This window comes from Chrysemys picta, chromosome 1 (assembly GCF_011386835.1).
Source record: "Chrysemys picta bellii isolate R12L10 chromosome 1, ASM1138683v2, whole genome shotgun sequence".
NCBI lineage: Eukaryota > Metazoa > Chordata > Testudines > Emydidae > Chrysemys > Chrysemys picta.
Window position 1 is genome coordinate 328,090,726 of NC_088791.1, and position 19,250 is coordinate 328,109,975.

The window sequence follows — 19,250 nt, forward strand, 5'->3', positions numbered from 1 at the left end:
CAAGCCTCTTCTGCAGATACAGCCTTTGGAACAGCAGTATTACAGATATTTGTACTACCTGCATCCTCACCCCCTATACTCTTATTTAGTTACTGCTTACCAGTCTCCCACATGTGGAATACACAAGGACGAATACTTGAAGAAGAAATGGAGGCTACTTACCTATAACTGGAAGTTCTTAGAGATATATGGTCCCTATCTGTATTCCACTACTCACCTTCTATTTTGGATCATGACTGGATTGTGGAGGAACTGAAGAGCCAGAGGGTCTTCATCGGTGCTGATCATGAGGAGCTCCAGAGCACAGGCACAGAACAACAGACACTACTTGTGATTTTCTGGTCTCAGGTGAGTGGAGTGCAGGAGTACCCCCATGTGGAATACACATAGGGACTACATAACTTGAAGAACTTCCAGTTACAGGTAAATAAACTCCATTTATAGGGAATTTAGTAAGAAGTTTGAAGAATTTGCATTCTATTATTAGAGTAATTAGGGATAAATAAAAGATCTGAAACCAAGTGCTAAATTTCTTAATGGACCATTTAAAAATTAATTTTAACTCCTAAATTATATTATTGGTTTACCTGTAAATTCTCAGAAAAATACATTCTATACTCAGAGTAAGTTGTAGGCCTTGCTGGAGCCTTAGGCATAACTAACAGTATGAACCAAAGGCTGAGAACTAGAGTAAGCCTGCCATTGGCAAATAACACACTAGATATTGGCTAACCAACTAAGCACATTCCTGACTGGAGAAGTTATTACAAGAACACCCAGAGTTCTCAAGTAACAACATAAACACATTCTTAAGAGATGGTACTGGAACACACTGACCCCTCATAAGATAAGGATGGGAAGACAGGATAATGGATAAGGATGTCTTGTTCGAACTAGCAGGTACAAGGATAAGGCTGGTAAATCACATCAGGAGTGTAATATGTAATTTGTTTATATCTATTGTGACAAAGTTCTGTCCTTGACTCTGTGGGTCCTGCATTTTCTGACAGATTTTGCTAGCCTCAGAGGCTCACTGTGACCCTCCGCATAGCCCTTCTCTCTCTAGAGGCAAGGGTCACAGTCTACTGAGCCATTTTCATCATAAGCCAGCAAGGGAAGTGAGGAGAAGCAACCCTACCTCGCACAGTCTCTGTTGTCTCCCAATATCAGTGATTAATCAGGGAGGGGAGGGGAGGGGGGAGCCCTGGCCCGCCCTCTACTCTGGGCTCCAGCCCAGGGACCCTAAAATTAGCAGCTATGGAAGCTGACTTTTTGGAAATAGGACATGTACAATTCCCTGGGCCACTTCCCCACAGCAGTCCCCCACTTAATATCTTCTTCACAATTACCTCAGGGCCTCCTTCCTTGCACCTGATATAGATTTGTACTGCTTTGTTCCTCCAACAGCACAGCTCCCTCCTATAGCTCCTGGCACCCACACCACACTGACTAACTGGAAGGCTTTTAACTAGTTCCAGCCAGTCCTTGATTGGCTTCAGGTGTCCCAATCAATGTAGCTATCTCCACTACCTTCTAGAAGGATCTTAATTGGCTCGAGGTGTCTTGATTAACCTGGAGCAACTGCCATTTGGTTACCATGGTACCAGGGATTTGTTTAGCCTGAGGCTAACATACCTGTTCCTCATTACTTTACTGTAGCCATCTGGCCTCGCCCCATCACACTATGTATAAAAGTAATAGGAGGGGCACCTTTGTCCAGCCTACAGACTCATGCTGCTGACTGAACTGTCCGTTATCACAGGCATACATCTGTTCGTGTACCTGTAGCTCCTATGGGCGTGAAGACCTGGCTTCATCGCAATAAACCTAGCAAAGCACCTTTGCCACTGAACCAACCCTGTGGTCTTTCTTATCAGTAACATTGAGGTCTGCTGAATTAACAAACTGCGCCGTCTGCTAGTGCAGCTGACATTGGAGCTCCAACAACGGTAGCAAAAGCTGCTGCAGCAGCAACATTCCTCAGCACTTAACAACATATGTTATGTAATGTTGGGGAGGATACCTAGAATTTTTCATCCATAAAGCAGAGGTTTGACCTCTTAACATGCAACACTCCACTCATACTTTAACTATTGTAACCCCTTTGGGGTTTAGAGAGCATGGCCCTTTAAATCTTTTTCATAAGGGGGAGGGGGAGAGTAAGAAAAAAGGAGGGAAACGCCAGGGGGCAGCGCTGGAGCTCCAGGGAGAGGCGGAGGCAGCCTGCAGGCCCTGGAAAAGGGAAGCAGCAGAGAACCTGCCTGAAGCCTGGGACAGACAGGGCCGATCGGGGACAGCCCAGGACAGGAGCCAGGAGGAGCACTGTGCCAGGGAGGAATCACCGAGAAGGACAGGCCGGAGCTGGACCCAGTATCACTACTGCCCAGAGCTGCATGGGGCTGTGAGTACTGGGGCTTGGGACTCTGCATTGGGAACAAGGAGGGAGGCTGTAGCTAGTTAAGTGGGGAGGTGGTCGCTCTGTGTGGCTTTGCAGAGAGCGGCAGAAGAGGGCACCGGAGGGGTTTGTTGGGGAAAGTTCACTGGTGCCGAAGATGACCAGGAGCACCCAAGACTCACCAGGACTGGAACTTTGCCCAGGACTCCTGAACTCTGTGTGCAGACACATTGCTCAGTGTCTGCCCATCCAGACTGCGCTACCACTGGGCCTGTGGGGCCTTGGCTTGGCTGCAACCCTGTTTTACTGCTCCCCCTATATTTCCCCTTGTTGTTTTTCTCCTCTCATCCCTCTGTAAATAAATATTTCCCTTGTTATATCCACTGTATTTTTCCTGTGGGTGTGTGTGTGTTCACTCTTGGGGGTTTGGAAGAGGTGCCCCTGGGGTGGAAAGGACGTCTCCTGCTGCATTCCTGCACACGCCTTCTCTTGGCCAGAGCTGCCTGCAGAGCAGACTCCATCTTGGCCACGAGGGCGCTAAAGTTACACTATAGAGCTACAACTGGCATCTCCTAATTCCAACCTGGAATAGGAAGGATTAGCCCAGCAATCATAGGACTTGTCATCTACAGATTGTGAGATTTACCATGATATCTTGCCATAACACAACAGTTTTATCCAGCAGTATAAAAGTGTTAACTTGACTGGGTAGAAAAGATCTCATGATAACTAATTGAATCCCAATTACAGACCAGTGATTACAGAGGAATAGAAAGGAAAATGAAATATTCAGCTATGTTTTCACATCAAATTCTGCCTGAGAAGTCTGGAAGGAGCCTTTTATAGAGGATGGTGAGGTGAGGTGGGCACTGCTGGAATTGACTGGTAGCGAGGTGGAGAGTGGTGGCATGGAGTAGCTGGTGAATGGGGAGTCTTGGGAGCTGGGGAGTGGTGAGACGCCTTTAAAAATACTATCACCACTCTTGTTCCTGCATCTGAAACCCCGGTTAAGCAATTCTTCAGTTCTTGTCAGATTCTCAAGCAGTGCACCATGTCTCACTGCATAAACGTTGCATGTCTTTGTAGCTTATTTATGTCAAGTGAAGATTACTGACACAGTGTCTTTCCCCAAGAATCTGATCACACTGGTTACAGCCTGAACCCACTGGAAGAAAATGGCTTTACTTTTCATCTTAAAATGCAAATGTATCTGACAGACAATTCTTCATCAACCGCTTATGTGCAGCTCATAGCAATTGGAAGAGCCTAGCTTCTTCCTTATCCCAGCCATTGCTCTAGCTTTAAAAATATGATTTGTTTTTGTGCCAACGGGAATACGGCATTTCCTGAAAATATCTCTGTGAAAGACCCATCTTTAATAAATGAGTGCTGTCTTTCCTTAAATGTCAGAAAAATGAAACAAAGAGGGAATAAGTCTGTGTTGCACTGACCTCATGGAGGCAGTACAAACGTTAACCTTAGATATATTCTGCTTGCCTAGGCACATACTGATGTGACAGAAAATTTTCTGTAGTAGATGATGACTTTTGGCAAGTTTCATAATCAGCTGCAACAAATAGGCAAATATTTTCAGCAGTTTTCTAAATGTTATCAGTATTGTGCTGATCACATTCAAGCCATGGACAAAAAATCCCAGCAGGCACGTTTCATGACTCAGTTAGCTCAGTCTATTTAGCTTAACAAAGGGATGGTGGGTTAGTCTATAAGTACCTACACGGGGAACAAATATTTAATAATGGGATCTTAAATCTAGAAGAGAAAGATAGAACACTATCCAATGGCCGGAAGTGGACACCAGACAGATTGAGACTAGAAATAAGACGTACATTTTTAACAGTGAGAACCATTGGAACAATTTATCGAGGGTTGTTGTGGATTCTCCACCACTGACAATTTTAAAATCAAGATTTGATGTGTTTCTACAAGATATGCTCAAGGAATTATTTTGGGAAAGTTTTAAGGCCTGTGTTATTCAGGAGGCCAGACTAGATGATCACAATGGTTCCCTTCTGACCTTGGGATCTACAAATCTATATGCCTGAAATGGTCCTTATGGTTTCTGCTCTATTATCTGATGCTAAGATATTAAATGTCAAATCATTATGAAGAGGTAGAAATCAAATTGTTCTTATTGTTGTTTTTTTAATTATTTTTATTACAGTACCACTTGGAAGCCCCAACTAAGGTCAGGGCTCATTGGGTTTGTAAAGGCCTAGAATGGAGTAAGCAACAATCTCTTATCTAAAGAGCTTATGCTGTAACTAGACAAGACAAACAAAGAGCACGAGAAAGGAAATACTATTCACATTTCAGATGTGGAACTGAAGTTTAGAGAGACCAAGTGACTTATCTAAGGGGGGGAGGGATAGCTCAGTGGTTTGAGCATTGGCCTGCTAAACCCAGGGTTGTGAGTTCAATCCTTGAGGGGGCCACTTAGGAATCTGGGGCAAAATCAGTACTTGGTCCTGCTAGTGAAGGCAGGGGGCTGGACTTGATGACCTTTCAAGGTCCCTTCCAGTTCTAGGAGATGGGATATCTCCATTAAAAAAAAAAAAAAAAAAAAAAAGTCTGTGGTGGAGGGAAGGATTGAACCCACATCTCCCAAGTCCCAGTCTAGGGCCTTAACCACAGGACTCTCTTTCCTCTCAATTTTTGAAAAACACGTGCATCATTGTTTTTCTAGGTACATTATGTTGCTGAGATGCTATATACTCATTAACTGATCTCATTAATATAATTCTATGTTGTTTGTTTATCACCCTGTTTACATTTCCTCTCATTTGAAATCTTTAGCAGAATATATGGTTTCAGGTACATGTCTGTAATAACAGTGGTGACGCTTCTAATATAGGCCTTGAGTATGCTGTGTGCCACTGTTATGTGATGTTTGCTTATTACCCCTACAGCTCATTCCCTATCCTTTCTTCTTATCTGCTCTGGGGTGTGCAGCTGGATTCTTTCTTAACCCATAGGACCCTATGGATAAGTATGCTCATAGGGGGATAGTCCCTGTCAGTGGTCATGCCTCTTTTTCCTAGAGACCACCAAGGAAACTGCCTCTCTGCTTCACAAAAGATACGGAGACACTCAGTCTGTACCCTTGTACCTCAGGGCCTTCCAGGGGCAGGTAAATTTCCCCCTTAGATGATTTTCACAGTGTATTAGGAAGAAGTTTTTATACTACACAGATTTGATGAGTCTATTTACAGCCTTGTATTTATCAGCCTGATAGGGCTGCCTGTCCTGGAGGAAAGGAGAGAATATTTTTTTCCTGCTGAACTCAGTGAAATTCACCATATGGGGCAGGAAATCCCTCAGCAAGTAAGGCTGGCTTTTAAATTGGCTGGCCTGTAGGAGGGAGCGAAATTGGTTAAGATAGAGGCAATATAAGTAGGAATGAAACAGCATGAAGTTAAGTAAAGGAAAATTCTCCACTGGAGAGATCTCTCCTTTATAAAAAGAGTAATATTCCAAAATACCACATCCCAGAAGAATGTTACTGCAGTGTTGGGACAGCACTATCCCAATCATTTTTATGAGATACTTGTGTTCAAACTGCTCCTACTCAGTTTCTGGGGGCCTGAAGCTGATTTCACTGCTGGTCAAACCCAAAAGACCTTTTCATGTGAATATTGCAGGATTTCTGACTTTCTGTATAGTACATATTAAGATTCCTAGAACTCCCCAAAGAGAACAATTTGTGTACCTTACAGAATGCCTCATCAAGGTTCCGAATCTCTTCTTGAGTCTTTACTGTTTAATTTTCAATATCCTAGAGGCGTTAGAGATTATTTTTGATAGTCTGTAGGCTTTTCTCTGCAGATGTGACTCTTCTGTTTGATCCTCCTGTGGAACTGGCATATTATTAACAACTCTGGAAGGATTCTTTAGCAGACATAAATGAAAGGGGAATATGTCACTTGTAATTCTGGGTAGATTGTTAAGGGACTGAAAGAAGAAATTAACTAAAACCCAGCAACACTCTGTTCCTTCACCTAGAACTGGTGATTTCCTTCTTTGGCACTCTTAAGCAGCAACACTTTGGCATTGATCCTGCCACCTTTGGTTGAAATCCTCACATTTTACAAGGAAAACTTAAGTCTGTCAATTTGATTCTTAGACATTTTATAGTTGTCACTGGAGTTGTTGGCCTCCCAACACAGGAATTTTGAGATTGATATAAAATAGGACCAGGATCCAAACAATCCGGATTGAGTTTTGATTTAGTGTAATCTAATCCAAAGTACCCCCTTTTCTGCCTTACTCCAGTCTAAACGAACCATTACAATATATATTTTAATTTCATGTGTTTCCATCTTTAAAAAACTCTAAATCTTTCACTATTTTTTTATCAAGAACATTTTCAAACATTCCAATTTAATATAACTAATGAATAACCCTGTTTAATTGTCAGCAATTACATTGAACTGAAAGAGGTCTGTTACAGAAGTTAAAGAATCCATATTTAATGAGTACACCCACTGCATCCATTTAACTAGCAAGATAATAAATGCGCAGCTTTCTCCATTGCTTCAGTCTTCAACAAATTCATTAACTATGAGTTTTACCACATAGCACAAACATTTCAACTTCAATTTTCGATAACTTTAATGTTATGTAATATTGTACAAGTATTAAGTATGCTTGCCAATTGTCCAGGCTTGAGGGTCCAATTCTGCATCGTTTGTGCACCCAAAGTTTGTGCACCCCAGTTTGTGCCGACTTTATTGTTTTCAATGGGAGTTTTGGCTGCATAAGGAATAGAGAATTAAATTAGGGACTGAACTAAACTTAAGTGTTCTCAGCCGTTGCGAATAATGGAATATGCTGCACAACTACTCACCTCAGGGTAGTTTTCAGTATGCAAGACACCTGCACTTACATGTTTCCCCTTTCCCTTCCTTCTCGTGGACTCATCACTTAAAGTAGATATTCTATTTTGGCTCTTCCAGACATCTGAAATCGAGCATTACTGGATCCCCTAACCCCATACTACTAAAGCCATCCAGTCCTAAACAGGAGAAATGTCTTCATGCCAAGAAGCCTGACAATTGGTAGTCTTTTAAACTTTAATCTATGGAGTGTGTAAGAAGGTGGCATCCCAAATCTGCCCCCACACTATAGAAGGGCAAATACCCACTTTCGGGTGTTTGACTTTATTGTGAACTGAATAACATCACATTAAAACAGAGTCTAAGCTTTCTCCCTGTAGCTGGGTGTACCTAAGGTTTTCTCTAGGACCGCTGTCTTTCCCCCTACTTCCCTCTGGACAGAGTGTCATTGCATTCTCTTGTATAACTTTGTGGAATTCACAAACCACAGCTACCACAAGATGTCTGTATCATTTACTCTGCAGCTAACTTCTGTTAATAGGATAGAATAATAGGAGAGCCCTGTAATACTCTGAAGGGTCATAAATCCAGTCTTTCTTACATAGTGTATCTAGAGATGCTGTCTTAATCATAAAAAAGCCTAATCCTTTTCTGAAACTTCTTGAGGTCTTTGCTGTGATGCTCATATCATGCAGTGGTAAGTGCCACAAATTTATTGTGATTCATGAACGATATTTATTTTAGAAAGTTGCCTTTTTAATTTCAGCTGTCCTCAGAATTCAAGACATGCATCCAAACTGGCCTACATCTGGGATATTAGTTTGCAAAACTTGTAAGGTTCCATTTGAAATCAAAGTGCTGCTTGTCAGGCTGAGAAAAGATCACATTGGTATGCACTTAGTTAGGGTTTCCCCTCACTTGCTACCTAAAGGTATCTTTGTTCCAATCATTGCATTATTTATTGCCATATACTATAAACATTACATTACTCCACTAACATTTTTCTTGAAGGCAAAGGCACTAAAGCCGGGTGTAGATGGGTGGGTTGAGGTGGTGGTGATTGGGAAATATGTGGAGCAATATAGAAATGAGGAGCAAAAAATGTTTTGTGCATGATTCCTGTCATACTGGAGGTTTTCATACTGGTTTTCCCCTTTCCCTTCCTTCCATTTAGCTATTCCAAGGAAGCAGCTGACATGAATGTCTGTGCTAATTTCTGCCAGCCAAAACGGGATGCATTTGTGAAGGGAGGTCAGCTGTTCCCTGCCATTCACTGGGGATTAATTAATTAATGGAGATATCCCATCTCCTAGAACTGGAAGGGACCTTGAAAGGTCATCAAGTCCAGCCCCCTGCCTTCACTAGCAGGACCAAGTACTGATTTTGCCCCAGATCCCCAAATGGCCCCCCTCAAGGACTGAGCTCACAACCCTGGGTTTAGCAGGCCAATGCTCAAACCACTGAGCTATCCGTCCCCCCCCTTCCAATTAGATTGGAGCCTCTGCTCAACTCATTTTATAATACAGAACTGTATTATTCATTCATTACACGACACACGTGTATGGCTCTAAATCATGACTAGGACAAGTTGGTTAGAGTTTCCAGACAAATGGATTAAAAACATCAGAGACCGTGATTCTTTTGGAACAATGAATTCCGTTGTAGCATTTTACAGTATTGGGACGAAGATCAACCACCCAGTGCTGGAAGGCTCAATAGTTCCTGTTTCTAAATACGTCTGTCTGAACTGAACTCTGGTAAATTGGTAACCTGTCAGAGGTATTTTACAAACTGAACAGTCTTAGTGATTGATATTTTTCAAGAGACGGGTTTCAAAATAAGCTGGGACTGCAGTGGCCATGGGATCCCAAATGGTCAGGGAGTTGTATGTCCATTTTGGTTAATTTTTAAGTAACTTTTTAATATGGAGATCATTTACCAGGACATGAAATTTGATGTAGTTTGTAGAGTGATTTTGTGTGTGTGTGTTTGTTTGTTTGTTTGTTTGCCCAGTATAGCCTGTGCTAGTTACAGCCACCCCTTCCACTGCAAAGCCTGTCTCCCCTCTACCTGTCATTCTCTTGAAAAAAATCAGTATAAAAGTGTCACCATGCAATTTCAGATCTCTTGTGTCTCAGTGATCTGCAAAGCAAACTTTGTTTATTCCACATGTACACAAAATTTTGTTTTGAACTGCCAGCCCTGCAAATTCACTTTGGCATCTGAAAATCAAGCTAGGTACTTTACATTAGCACTAAAACTTATCCAATACAGAAATAAGTGCATTCAGCACAAAAAGAGATGAAGACTATTCTTATTTGTTAGTAAAGTCTGGGGCTCTTCACTGATTAGAATTACCAATGAGTGGTAAATCGCTCAATATTTGTTAGATTGTGATTCACTGGCTTATGTAACTTTCAAGGTTTTATTTTAATGAAGATGCTGAATTTAAGATTAAAGTGCTTATTATCTCTTTCAGGTGCTGTAGCAGTCTTGATCCCTCACCTAGACCTGGTGATTTCCTTTGTTGGTGCCGTAAGCAGCAGCACTTTGGCATTGATCCTGCCACCTTTGGTTGAAGTCCTCACATTTTACAAGGAAAACTTAAGTGTGTGGATAATACTTAAAGACATCTTTATAGCTGTCATTGGAGTCGTTGGCTTTTTAACAGGGACATATGTGACAGTTGAAGAGATCATTTATCCTGCTGCGACAGTCTTCGTTAACACTACAGAGAGCCCCTTTGAAGATTTGAACACTACACACTTGGTGACTGGTTTCAATTAATGGTGAGAGAACCAAGAATCATTTTGTTCCTAGGTGTGGGTTCTGATTAGGAGAAAAAGATCATGATAGAGCCTGTAGTTGGAAGTATGGGCCATATTCAAATGAACTGAAACATTAATTTCTGAACAATAACACACCTCTTTCCTCCTCTTCCTCATTTGCCCATTGTGTAAATCCTTCAGACCAGATCTTTGTGTTAAGACTCTCAAGCCTCCTCTGCTCTATCTAGAGAAGGAAAGGACTGGTTTAGGTGTTGGGGGTGGGAAATATTTTTATATGAATTGCACGTGCAACCAAATATAATTAATCAGAAAATCAAAATGCCTACTCAAAAGGGTGAAATCCACCCCACACATCCCAGCACCAACGTGATGCCTGTGCACCACTTACATCTCATTAAAGCCCTGTTTTAAGGGGCTGGGGTGGGACTTAAGTAGTGTGTAGATTTTCTGCTGGCTCTCAGTGAAGGGGTGAATTTCTCCCCAGTGGATAATAGTTACTATATATATAGCTTGGATTGTTAGTAATGTTTCCAGGGACCTGTAGACTTACTACCTGGAAGTGTTTCCTTTCAACAACTATAAGTGCTTCGCTCTGATTACTGGGCGTTAGTATGTCTTAAATCAATGTGGTTTTGAAAAATTACTATGACTGTTCTTGCAGTCTGTTCACACTGGCATCAATGGAGTTCTGAAGACCTAAAGCCTTCAGGAGCAAGGTCTTAGTGCTTAACACATGTACTGCAGACCACCAGTGTCAATCAGTTTATGTGCCATTAGGCACGAGGTTACTTTTTCATGCAATCCAGATCAATAACAAGCATTTTAGTTGAAGTATGTAAAAGATACCAAGCTCCTTCAGGAAAATCCTCCATCCCTATCTTGCAAGCTGCTCTGTATGGGTAACCTATGCTCCTGGGAAGAGCCCAGTGAGCTCACTAGGGCTTCATGCAGGCGCAGGGGCCTGACTATGTGGAACAGCTTGCAGGGTTGCTTGCTGCTTCCAGTCATAGAACAAGTAATTTTTAAAACCTGGTGGTTTATGCCCTTTGGGCTTTGTATGTGGTAAAGGGCCGGCTCCAGGCACCAGCTAAGGAAGCAGGTGCTTGGGGCAGCCAATACAAAGGGGCGGCAGTCCGTCCGCTATTGGGGCGGCAAGTCCAGGTCTTCGGCGGAAATTTGGCGGCGGGTCCCTCAGTCCCTCTCTTCCTCTTTGAGCTGCCGCCGAAGTGCCGCCGAAGAGGAAGAGAGGGAGTGAAGGACCCGCCGCCAAACTGCTGCCGAAGAATGGAGCGGCGCGATCAAGCTGCCGCCAAAGTGCCACCGATTGCCTTTTTTTTTTTTCGCCGCTTGGGGCGTCAGAAAACCTGGAGCCGGCCCTGGTGTGGTGTCACAGAATGTCATCATGTATCAGAAAAAATGTACTCTTTAATGATGCAGAAGTAGATAACAAGACAGCATCCAAGTTTACAAATGATGATGTAAGTAGTTTATTTTGATATATTTTTGGTAACTGGTGTCCTAAACCCTGGGCCTTAAAAAAACAAAACACCTTTGTGAATCTATCCATAACTGCAACTGTACAAATACATGAAATGCTGTATTTTTCTACCTATTACTAAAAGATTAGAGTGGCTGTCTATATTTGTATTATAGCTACATGTACAATAGAGTAATTATTTTTGCAGTATGTTCTGCCTTCAGTAGTATTTAACATGCACATTACTGTATTTTGGTTCTCCCCCAATCCCATTTCTGGAAAATAAAAAGAGTATCTGGGAAAGCTGGTAACTGTGGGGGGAAATCATCCTTTTGCTCCAGGCCAGTGCACCATTTAATCCTTCATAATAAAAAGCTCTATTTTGAGGGCTTGTGTTGGGCTTTCTGGCCCCCCTCTACTGAATTTCACCCTGAATGCCGAAACCAAATTGTTGTTATTTTAATTGAAAAAAACTCTAGATTTTTTAAAAAGGAGTTTATCAAATGTCTTCTTATAAAAACACTTTTCTAAAGAATATATTTAATTATAACATTTCTTGAGGAAATAAAACCTCTCCCCTAATGTCCATGCACATTTAAGACAGAGCAATAGCTAATATTTTTCTTGCCTTCAGAATATTTCCCCAGTCACCTACCATATGGCATCAGCATTATAGTCCTTTCATCTCCATTTTATAAGTGTTTCCAATAGGGATTCAGCATAGTAGCATATGGTGTGAACTGCGTGTAGTTTTTCAAACAATTGTTCTAAGCTGTGCTCTCATTTTCATTTCAGCATGGACAAAATTAAACAAATGCTTGGCAGGCACTTTAAAGGAATGCAGATGTAATGCTGTGTTACTAACGTACCCAGCACCTGTAATATTAAGGTGCCACCAAGGACCATACGAGGACAGTGACTGGACACGCAAAAAGTAACTTTAGTTTTTCAGAGTCGAGTATTTAAGCCTTTAAGCTATTTCTAAAGGAGATATTGCAGCCAAGTTTTTCAGTGTATGTTTGGGGACAAAACCGTTTTACAAAAAAGATACACGAGACAGTAGCATCAAAACACAATATTTTATTTATTTATTTTTTGCTGTGAAATTTATTTTAATTGATCCTGAACATTTTCTACATATATTTTTAATAGGACTGGTAAACATAACTTCGATTCTTTTTCTCTCTCCTATTGTTTTGGCAGCTCTTTCTGTTTGTGTGTGTGTTTGGAAGATGCATAATTGCCAAATTGCTTTCATATCATCTGTTCTCAGTCTGCCGCTTGATAGCAAAGGCCTCTGAGGTTGTGCTTCTGCCAACATGCTGAAGGATTTAGACCAGAAATATTTGGCCAGTGCAGAGAATGGTGATAATCTTTGGCCAGTACAGGTTGATGTGCACCTAACGCTGTTTACAAAGCCAAAGCTAACAAAGGTGGGTGCCTAAAGAGAGGCTCCCGCATCCTTATTTAAGTCCCTAAAGATGTGACCCGATTTTGAAAAGCACCCAGGAGTACTCCCTAACGTGAATGCAGGTCAGACTTTTTGAAAACCAAACCACTTACTTAGGTGCCTAATTAAGGACTTAAAAGCTTAGCTTTAGGCCCCCAGCTTTGGAAATCTTGACCCAAGTGTGAACCCATACAGATCTCACCACAAAGCCTGCCCATGGCACATCCCATCATACCTAATGGTGTCATTCAGCAGTTTCTCACTCAGACTCCTTGCCACTGGACCCCTGAGTATGAAATAGCTTTTTTTAGTCTCTGGGTCAGTATTGCTGTATAATGGATGGCATTTCATTTAAATTAATGTGTCACTTAAGAGATTTTTAAATGTTTATATTAATATATTTAAAGGCTTTCCACTATACCATTTTTATTTTTCACCTATGGTGTAGGATCTTTATTACGTCAGCACTCACATATTAGGTTTGTTTGGCCTGCTCAATCATTTTTTTAAAAAAGTCTATGGTCTCAGGGTATTTTGTGTTGAAGAGGACAGAAGTGTCACAAATAAAACTACTGAGAGATCATCAAGTCCAAATATGACCGAATCATAGAATAGAATCAAAGACTGGAAGAGACCTCGGGAGGTTATCTAGTCCAGTCCCCTGCACTCAAGGCAGGACTAAGTTTTATCTAGACCATTCCTGACAGGTGTTTGTCTAACCTGTTCTTAAAAATCTCCAATCATGGAGATTCCACAACCTCCCTAGGCAATTTATTCCAGTGCTTAACCACTCTGACAGTTAGTAAGTTTTTCCTAATGTCCACCCTAAACCACCCTTGCTGCAGTTTAAGCCCATTGCTTCTTGTCCTATCCTCAGAGGTTAAGAAACAATTTTTGTCCCTCCTCCTTGTAACAACCTTTTACGTACTTGAAAACTGTTATCATGTCCCCTCTCAGTCTTCTCTTTTCCAGACTAAACAAACCCAATTTTTTCAATCTTCCCACATAGGTCTAGACCTTTAATCATTTTTGTCGATCTTCTCTGGACTCTCTCCAATTTGTCCACATCCTTCCTAAAATGTAGCTCCCAGAACTAGACACGGTTCTCCAATTGTGCCTAATTAGTGCAGAGTAGAGCAGAAGAATTACTTCTCGTGTCCTGCTAACAATACTCCTGCTTTTTTCTTTTTTTTTTTTTTTGCAATAGCGTTACACTGTTGACTCATATTTAGCTTGTGGTCCACTATGACCCCCAGATTCCTTTCTTCAGCACTCCTTCCTAAGCAGTCATTTCCCATTTCGTATGTGTGCAACTGATTGTTCCTTCCTAAATGGAGTAATTTGCATTTGTCCTTATTGAATTTCATCCTGTTTACTTCTGACCATTTCTCCAGTTTGTCCAGATCATTTTGAATTTTAATCCTATCCTCCAAAGCACTTGCAACCCCTCCCACCTTGGTCTCATCCGCAGACTTTATAAGTCTACTCTCTGTGCCAGTACCAAAATCATTGATGAAGATATTGAACAGAACCGGACCCAGAACTGATCCCTGTGGGACCCCACTTATTATGTCCTTCCAGCATGACTGTGAACCACTGATAACTATTCTCTGAGAATGGTTTTCCAACCAGTTTTTCGCCCACCTTATAGTAGCTCCATCTAGGTTGCATTTCCCTAGTTTGTTTATGAGAAGGTCATGCGAGACAGTATCAGAAGGTTTACTAAAGTCAAGATATATCACGTCTACCATTTCTCGCCTATCCACAAGGCTTGTTACACTGTCAAAGAAAGCTATTGGGTTGGTTTGACATGCTTTGTTCTTGACAAATCCATGGTGACTGTTACTTATCACATTATTATCTTCTAGATGTTTGCAAATTGATTGCTTAATTATTTGCTCCATTATCTTTCTGGTACAGAAGTTAAGCTGAGTGGTCTGTACAGCCCTGATTTGTCCTTATTTCCCTTTTTATAGATGGACACTATATTTGCCCTTTTCCAGTCTTCTAGAATCTCTCCCGTCTCCCATGACTTCTCAATGGCTCAGATATCTCCTCAGTTAGCAACTTGAATATTCTAGGATGCATTTCATCAGGCCCTGGTGACTTGAAGACATCTAATTTGTCTAAGTAATATTTAACTTGTTCTTTCCCTATTTTAGCCTCTTCTGATCTTACCTCGTTTTCACTGGTATTCACTATGTTAGACATCCAATCACCACCAACCTTCTTGGTGAAAACTGAAACAAAAAAGTCATTAAGCACCTCTGCCATTTCCACATTTTCTGTTATTATTTTCCCCCCTCATTGAGTAATGGGCCTATCCTGTCCTTGGTCTTCCTCTTGCTTCTAATGTATTTGTAGAATGTTTTCTTGTTACCTTTTATGTCTCTAGCTAGTTTGATCTCGTTTTGTGCCTTGGCCTTTCTAATTTTGTCCCTACATACTTGTGGTATGTGTTTATATTCAACCTTTGTGATTTTACCTAGTTTCCACCCTTTGTAGGACTCTCTTTTTTGAGTTTCAAATCATTGAAGGTCTCCTGGTTAAGCTGAGGTGGTCTCTTGCCATACTTTCCTACGCAGTGGGATAGTTTTCTCTTATGCAATTAATAATGTCTCTGAAAAACTGCCAACTATCTTCAGTTGTTTTTCCCCTTAGACTAGCTTCCCATGGGATCTTACCGACCAACTCTCTGAGTTTGCTAAAGTCTGCCTTCTGGAAATCCATTGTCTTTATTTTGCTGTTCACCCTTCTACCTCTCCTTGGAATCATGAACTCTTATCATTTCATGATCATTTTCACCCAAGCTGCCTTCCACTTTCAAAATCTCAACCAGTTCCTCCCTATTTGTCAAAATCAAATCTAGAACAGCCTTTCCCTTAGTAGCTTTCTTCGCCTTCTGAAATAAAAAATTGTCTTCAATACATTCCAAGAACTTATTGGATAATCTGTATCCTGCTGTGTTATTTCCCCAACAGATGTCTGAGTAGCTGAAGTCCCTCATCACCACCAAGTCCTGTGCTTTGGATGATGTTGTTAGTTGTTTAAAAAAAGCCTCATCTACTTCTTCTTCCTGGTTAGGTGGTCTGTAGTAGACCCCTACCATGACATCACCCTTGTTTTTTTACCCCTTTTAGCCTTACCCAGAGACTTTCAACAAGCCTGTCTCCTATTTCCATCTCAACCTCAGTCCAAGTATATACATTTTTAATATATAAGGCAACACCTCCTCCCTTTTTTAATCATAGAATATTAGGGTTGGAAGAGATGTCAGGAGGTCATCTAGTCCAATCCCCTGCTCAAAGCAGGACCAACACCAACTAAATTATCCCAGCCAGGGCTTTGTCAAGCCGGGCCTTAAAAACCTCTAAGGAAGGAGATTCCACCACCTCCCTAGGTAATGCATTCCAGTGCTTCACCACTCTCCTAGTGAAATAGTGTTTCCTAATATCCAACCTAGACCTCCCCCACTGCAACTTGAGACCATTGCTCCTTGTTCTGTCATCTGCCACCACTGAGAACAGCCTAGCTCCATCCTTCTTGGAACCTAACTGCATCCTCTTTTTTTTTCCCTGCCTGTCCTTCCTGAGCAAGCTGTACCCTCTGTACCAATATTCCAGTCATGCGTATTTTCCCACCAAGTCTCCATGATGCCAACTATGTCATAGTTATGTTTATTTACTAGCATTTTGAGTTCTTCCTGCTTATTCCCCATACTTCTTGCATTAGTATACAGACATCTGAGATATTGATTTGATTTCTCCCCCCCCCCCTCCCCGTTCTGTCTTGTCTCTCCTTTATCCCTGTTATAACAGCCCATGCTTCCCCCAAATTCTGAACCTTCTCCCAGGTCTCCATGTTCTTGACTTACCTCTGGGCTTTGGTCACCTGCCCCGTTCAAACCTAGTTTAAAGCCCTCTGCACTAGGTTAGCCAGTCTGTATCCAAATATACTCTTCCTCTTCCTTGATAAGTGGACCCCATCTCTGCTTATGTTCCAAGGAAACATTGCCAAAGATTTTAAATGATAGGAAATCTGACAAACTCTTTTTTTAAATAATAAGATGGTTATTTCTGTTTTATAGTACTGCAAAGAGTGTAACCAGTTAAGATGCAAGTAGACAAACTCCAGACTGAAGTGGAGATCGTTTGCTTTAATATGTATTTAAGATGGGCATAGAAGTACTTTATCATCAACTAATTTAAATTGAAAAATGTATGTCATTGGAATTATTTTCTTTCTAATAAGGAATAGAAAATTGTTTATGTACTGTATGTGCACTTATATTTAACAGGATTGTATTGTATTAACCATTTTAATGTAACTTAATCATTGGCTGCACTACAAATAACTGGACCATTTTCTTGTCTGTAAATGTTCTATCCTCAGACATTGGGCAAGAAAGAGGGTGACATTGTCTGGTGTTCTGTAACTGACATTTTCTGTATCTAAATAAAGATTGCAAAACATCTTGCTTATTTACTGTCCTTAGCTTTCACCACATAACTTCTCAGATAAATATGCAATAATGGAGAATTCACCCACATTTATATGGTCAGGTAACCCATAGATTGGCAAGAGACTTGGCATGGAATTTTCACATGTTCTTAAGTGACTTAGGAACATGTCTCTGACTTTCAATGGAACTTGTGTTCCTAAGTCACGTAGGCACATCAGGAAAATCCCACTCTTGAGCTAAGATTTTCTATGATTGGGTGCCTAAAGTTAGGCTCCCAAATCCATATGTAGACACCTCAATTAATGACCTAATTTGCAAAAGTATAGAGTACCCAGCAGATCTCACTGAAGTCTGAGTGGTTAGGTGCTCAGCACTTCTGAAAATCAGGCCTACTCTGGGTGAGGGTGTCGAAACAGTCTGACTAGGTAGGGTCCCCCCTCAATACCCTCTGTTAGTCTATCATACAGTTATAGGACACGTCTACACTTCAAGCCTGCGGGTTGACTCTCAGCTCGCGGAGACTTTACATGCTAGCTTTGATTGAGCTAACGCACTAAGAAGAGTGTAGCTGTGGTGTTGCAAGTGGTGGGAGGGGCTAGCAAGCCTGAGTTCATGCCAACCATCTCAGATGGATATGTACTCCGGATAAGCCTCTCCTGCCGCTCTTTTGAGCAAGCTAGCTCTGTGAGAGTTACTGGGGGTACGTCTCCGGGAGCTGGGAATCACGCCCCCAGCTCAAAGTTTAGACATACCCTTAGAAGTTGAGCACACAAATCCCATTTTGGACACAGATCATCATACACAATTAATACAGATGCTTATGGGCATATCTTGTCACCGCACTGTCCAGCACAGGAGAATTAAATATCTCCGAGGTATAAAGACATAAACCAAAGATGTTTATGACTGCTCTACAGTATATAAAAGCCATCATCAGGAAAATTATACAGTAGCTAAGAAGTTTGTTTAATCTGACAAAATAAGACCAGAGATTGAAAAAACATCTTTGATGTTGAATTATATGTTTTTTGTTTTTGTTTTTTAAAGTATCTGCCTCTCTGAAAATCATGTACACATGAATGGAAAAATCCTTGGAGCATTGTGCTGGCTGGCTGCCATTCTCCAAATGGAGATCTGTGGCTCCAGGGAAGTTTTGTTGGGGGAGTATGGCAAAAACATCTTCTGGTTGAATGATCAGGGATGCTGCTTCGGCTCTGATATATCTCTGTCTTGGGGGCCTCTAAATCTCCCAGGTGGAATCTCATCTCTTCTAACTTCTGGATGACTTCATCATTCCCATCTGCTACTGAGACATCCCTTTTGGAGTCCAATTATTAGTTTCTCTAAACATTGCAGGCTAGATCCTCAAACTGGAGTAAAGCAGCAGTGACTTCAGTGGAGCTATGACTGTTTACACCAGCTAAGAATCTGGCCCTGACAGTTTAGAAGTTGACTGTGCTATATGGGGATTTCCCTGCAACATTTCAAGAGGGTTTTATGAATGGACCTTCCCCCATTCCCCCTAAAAAACCCCGTATCTTTAAAATGTGATTTCTTCTGCACAGTGACTATAAAAATGCCACTGTGAGGTTCTGTGCTTATTGACTTTTGATGATTTTCACACAAATGTGCTCCCTTTACAATAAAAAAACCTGCTCTCGTTTAAACTGCCAGCCCTGCAAACAGTCTCTCTGTTCTGAGAGTCAAGCCTGATTCTTGCCTTTTCTTGCATCCCCATGAATAATACAGGTCCTACAATGTGAACTTAGCCTCTCAGTTGTGCAGACCCCTTCTCTTCAAAATAGTCCACTGGTGATACCATTT

The 19,250-nt window shown here is 41.4% G+C and overlaps 1 protein-coding gene across 4 annotated transcripts in view; it reads left to right on the forward strand.

Moving 5' to 3' along the window:
- Positions 1–17,438, forward strand: part of SLC36A4 (solute carrier family 36 member 4) — a 235,408-nt gene extending 217,970 nt beyond the window's left edge. For all 4 annotated transcript variants that reach the window (XM_065581646.1, XM_042856005.2, XM_065581647.1 and 1 more), the window contains one exon: positions 9,728–17,438. In XM_065581646.1, the coding sequence (XP_065437718.1) occupies positions 9,728–10,035 (308 nt within the window). In that variant the 3' untranslated portion in view covers positions 10,036–17,438. The remainder of the gene's footprint in view (positions 1–9,727) is intronic.
- The last annotated feature ends 1,812 nt before the right edge of the window (positions 17,439–19,250 follow it).